This window comes from Montipora foliosa, chromosome 8 (genome assembly GCF_036669935.1).
Source record: "Montipora foliosa isolate CH-2021 chromosome 8, ASM3666993v2, whole genome shotgun sequence".
NCBI lineage: Eukaryota > Metazoa > Cnidaria > Anthozoa > Scleractinia > Acroporidae > Montipora > Montipora foliosa.
Genome location: NC_090876.1, coordinates 17,641,169 through 17,645,703, shown reverse-complemented (window position 1 = coordinate 17,645,703; position 4,535 = coordinate 17,641,169). Strand labels below are relative to the sequence as shown.

The window sequence follows — 4,535 nt, the reverse complement described above, 5'->3', positions numbered from 1 at the left end:
TTAACGTTTTGATTTGTGATGTCATTAGACAAACTTGCATGACGCGTTTGACTATTGATGATCTTGTGTTCGGAGTTGAGTGAAAACACATTTTTTGCCATTTCCCTGACCATTGAGTTGTGTACACTTGCTTTGAGTGTTCTTTAATATTTATTTTTGAACCGTCGTGTTCAATATTGAGTGAACGAGCTCAAAACTAAACCGGCGCGCGTGTTCTTATCGGCCGCTTTTGTCAATTTAGGTCCTCGGCCCGCGAGTAGAGCAGTTGGTTTTTCGTTTTGTAACGATTGAGTTGTGAACAATTTAATTTACTTTCCAAAGAAAATATGTTGTCTGCAAAGTACACAATTCAACGATCAATCTGACTTATAATTCATGGCTGTATCTTGCAAAATAAAAATTCTACAAGTGGAACAACTTTCATGTGTCAGGGTCGGCCAGGGGGGGGGGGGAGGGGTAGTGGTATACCAGTATACCCGAAAAAAATTCGCCAAAATACCCAAAAATACCAAAAATTCATCCAAATATGCGCAAAATTAATGGAAACATTGTATACTGTATACCTGAAATTCAAAGAAAGTGATATACCGAATACCCGTTTTAAGCTGCAATATATCGTATACCCGATTAAAAAAGCCCCTGTATACCGTATACCTCCAAACCCTGGCCGACCCTGATGTGTGAGAGTTTGGTTGCCCATTACATGTTTCGCACTGAAAAGTCTGAAAATGCTTTAATTTGGCGATTTTTTACATGGCCCTGATTAAATTCAACTGAATTGTCGTATATTCCTGTTAAAATTACGGCCATTCAAAAATTACAGCAATACTTTCCATATTATTGCAAAACACGTGGACATCTACATTGTTGTTGGAGATACAAAGTGTGCAATTTCTATTATGGTATCATTGTTAACTTGATAAGTTGAGTTGCAGTACTTTCGAATAAAATTTTAAAAGTACGTGCTGATAAAAACAACCATGTTTAGGGGTGACCTTTTCAGGCAAATCTGGAGTTACAAGATTTTATTATATCTTTCGGATAGTACGCGGGCTGTGATTGGCTGATTTAGCGGACCTTATTCTACAGTACGGCCGCTGTACGGAATTTTGATAAGACATTCTCTATCGAGATTAATAATTCCAATGCCCTGACAACTTGCGCTGACTGGCCACTTGTCTCGATATCATGCGAGGGCCTAGAAGCCATGCATGTATCACATGACACCTTGCTTCACGGACTCTTGTGTACTTATCATTATGTCATTTATGTTACGTTTCAATCTTGCATGCAACTATTTCAAAAACCAAGAAGACTTATTCGTTGTAGGATCTTGACGCAGTTGAACCTCCCGCGCGCTTGACTTCGACTAGTTTCCTTTCCCGCACTTCTGAGATGTTACTAACCTCGTTTTCACGGTACGTACTGTAAGTTTCGGATCCTCGTTTTTTTCCCGGTGAGTTATGCGCGGGCCATAACTTACATAACGTACAGTACGGACCACGAACTGGGTTAGTAAGAGCTATGTCTGTGTGCTCAGTACAAAGTTAAGTGCCGCAAGGGCATATGTCCGAGCAGCATTTGCATTGGTACGTATCTTTGGTCTGCGCGACTGGTGCAGCTCGATTGCGAGCAACTCCTTTGTGGGGTGAAGACAGTTTCAGTTTCAGTGTAATTACTTGGAAAATGCTATGTTGCTTTACACCAAGGCATGAAAAAATATGAATAAGTAGGAAGAAAAAGAAAGTTACAAACAGAAAATTAATCGCTACTATAGCCTCGAAACTAGGTGCCTAAAGGCATTGACAGATGAGGTGCTTGCTACAAAGGCAGGCAGACTATTCCATTCGGGTATGGTTCTTGGAAAAAAACAGAATTTATAAGTGTCTGTGCGGGGAGCAAGAATGTTAAGTTTTGAGGATGATTACGGTGGGTTACAGTTTTACAATAGCTTAAGTGGTCGTTGCAGTTAATAGGAATTAGGTTAACTATTTTAAACATCATACATAGGCGGTCTCGCTTTCTGGCGCTGGATAGTTCAGACCAGCCAAGTTCCTTAATTAGGGCAGTAACACATGACGCGAATAATTCTTGAATACAAAGCGAGCAGCATGTCTCTGAACCATTTCAAGCTGATTGATGTTTTTTTGGGTGTACCGGTCCTATACACTGGAAGCATATGATAACGCAAGTCGAACTAGTGAAAGATAAGCGCGGGCTTTGACTTTTTTTGAGCAGCTGTACGTCTGATAAGGTTAAGAGTGCGCGTTGCCTTCTTTGTAATGAAGTTCACGTGATGGTTCCATTTGAGGTCTTTAGAGAGCTGCACACCGAGATAGGGATGGGTTTCGCGCACCTCGAGTCTAGTACCATACAGGAAGTAGTCTTGTTGTATGGTAGAGACCGCCTTCTTGTTGGTGATACGTAGCACGTAGCACGCAGCACTTCGATGGATTGAAGTCAAGTTTCCATTTAGTGGACCAGAGAGCTAGCCTATCCAGATCACGTTGAAGACAACGCGGTGACTCGTCGAATGTAAGGTGCAGATATAGGGCACAGTCGTCGGCAAAAATCTTAATTTACCAGAGATGCCACCGGGAATGTCATTTATGAAAAGAAGGAATAACAGGGGACCTATCACTGACCCCTGTGGAACACCCGAGGTAACGGTACAACAAGAAGACTGCTGACCATCGACTACAACAGATTGTATTCTGTTCGCTAGGAAGTCCTTCAACCGGTGGAACAGTTGGCCGTCAATCGCGTAGTGTTGAAGCTTGATAAATAAGCGCGAGTAGAAAACAGAACCTGAGGCCTTGTAAAAATCCATAAGGATGAGATCAGTTTGCAACTTTTTATCCAAGGCGCGGGCCAGGTCGTTATATATGAGGAGAAGCTGAGTCTCACAAGAGAAAAGAGCTCTAAAACCGGGCTGGAAAGGGGATAGAAGGTCGTAAGTAACCAAATGTTTCATTATACGACTTGCTACAATGTGCTCGAGCAACTTGCATCATATCATGGACGTCATGGAAATTGGCCTATAGTTGGTAGGAGATGATCGTGAGTCTATTTTGTGTAAAGGGGCAACCGTAGCATGTTTCTAGTCACAAGGTACCTTACCTGAATCCAGGGATTGCTGAAAGATTTCTCGTACGATTACGGCTGTTTCTTCAGGTGCTACAAGCAATTGCAAAAAGGTTGAAACACTGAATAGAAAATCCACCTCTTCTTCCTAAAACCCCTCTTCTAGTTCATAAGAAAAGGCTAAACGCCCCTCCCTGCCACCTCCCCTTTTTCAATGTTAATACCCTTTAGTCTGAGTGCCAAGTGGAAATGGAAACAACTTTGCTTGGGGGGAAGGGGGGTTGGAGATGCGCTGACTTGAATGACACGCATTGTACGGTTGTCAACAGTGAGTGTCTCAACTCTTTTTGCAACTTCTTGTAGCTTAAGTATACGAGCAGAGACTTTATCTGGGCCACAAGCCTTGTTAGGTTTCAGAAGATTTAGTAGCTTAACGATTCCGTTCACAGTCACACAGATGTTTCCAATGGCTGGTATCTCTTTCGGAGCCAAGGGGAAGGGTGTCGTTTGGCGCATCTGCTTTAAAAACAGATTTCAAGTAGTTATTTAAGGTTTCTGCCTTTTCTTTGGGGTCCGACAGGGTTCCACTTTCAGATCGAAGAGCTGGGATACCAGTACAATCTTGCTGCCTGGATTTGATGTACTTCCAAAACTTCTTAGGTTGGGCTTTCAGATTTTCATCAAGTATACCAGAGAAAAAACTGTTCCTAGCAGAATTTATGACGATGGTAGTCATTTTACGCTGCTTGCGATAGGTAGCCCAGGCTGATGCAGTGTTGCGTAATTTAGCCACTTTGAATAGGCGAGGTTTTTTACGAGTTGAGCGCCTCAAGGCTCTGTGTTTTTAAAAGCTTCTCAGGATAATGCTTATTGACAATAGATAAAATAGTTGCCTTAAAAATTTGCCAGTTTTCGTGAACAGATCGTAGGGGACAGGTTTGAAAAAGCAACACAGAGAATGCTTTCATGCCCCAGCAAAAATCTTGTGAATTCCCCTTATTGAAGTCAAAAACTTTCCTTTGCGGTAGTGTGGCGTTACTGACGAACTGGTTGATGTGAGCCACAACCTGTTCGTGATCAGTTCGTCTTTTCCGTTATTTTTATTTGTCACGCAGTCCCGAATAAGATGTGACGGCCCCAAAAAGTCTCTACCTAAGAAGCTAAAAAAAGGGTTGGGCCGTGTTCCTTGTCGTGTACTTTCAAGAGCTTCAGAGGTATGTTTATGGTGTTTTCGCGTCCAGTTTGACCAGCGCTGGCGGGTTTCTCGTAGAAGCTACGTTTGTTCCCTGTCCGCATAAGTTTTTTAAAAGCGCAAAAAGGGCCTTACGATAACCATCGTTTAGAAGTATATACAGACATGGATTGATAGCGCTGTTTGCATGACCTATCCAAAAAAATACAAAGCTTCCAACGTATGGTAGTTTGTCCTGTTGATCAGGAAGCACAAACCA

General features: G+C 42.3%; 1 protein-coding gene across 1 annotated transcript in view; it reads right to left on the bottom strand.

The window, feature by feature from the left end:
- Positions 1-4,304: 4,304 nt before the first annotated feature.
- The window catches only part of LOC137968329 (neuropeptide SIFamide receptor-like), a 1,591-nt gene continuing 1,360 nt past the window's right edge, over positions 4,305-4,535 (bottom strand). Inside the window, exon 2 of the mRNA XM_068814927.1 lies at positions 4,305-4,535. This exon is cut by the window's right edge and continues 797 nt beyond it. Coding sequence (XP_068671028.1) covers positions 4,305-4,535 — 231 coding nt within the window.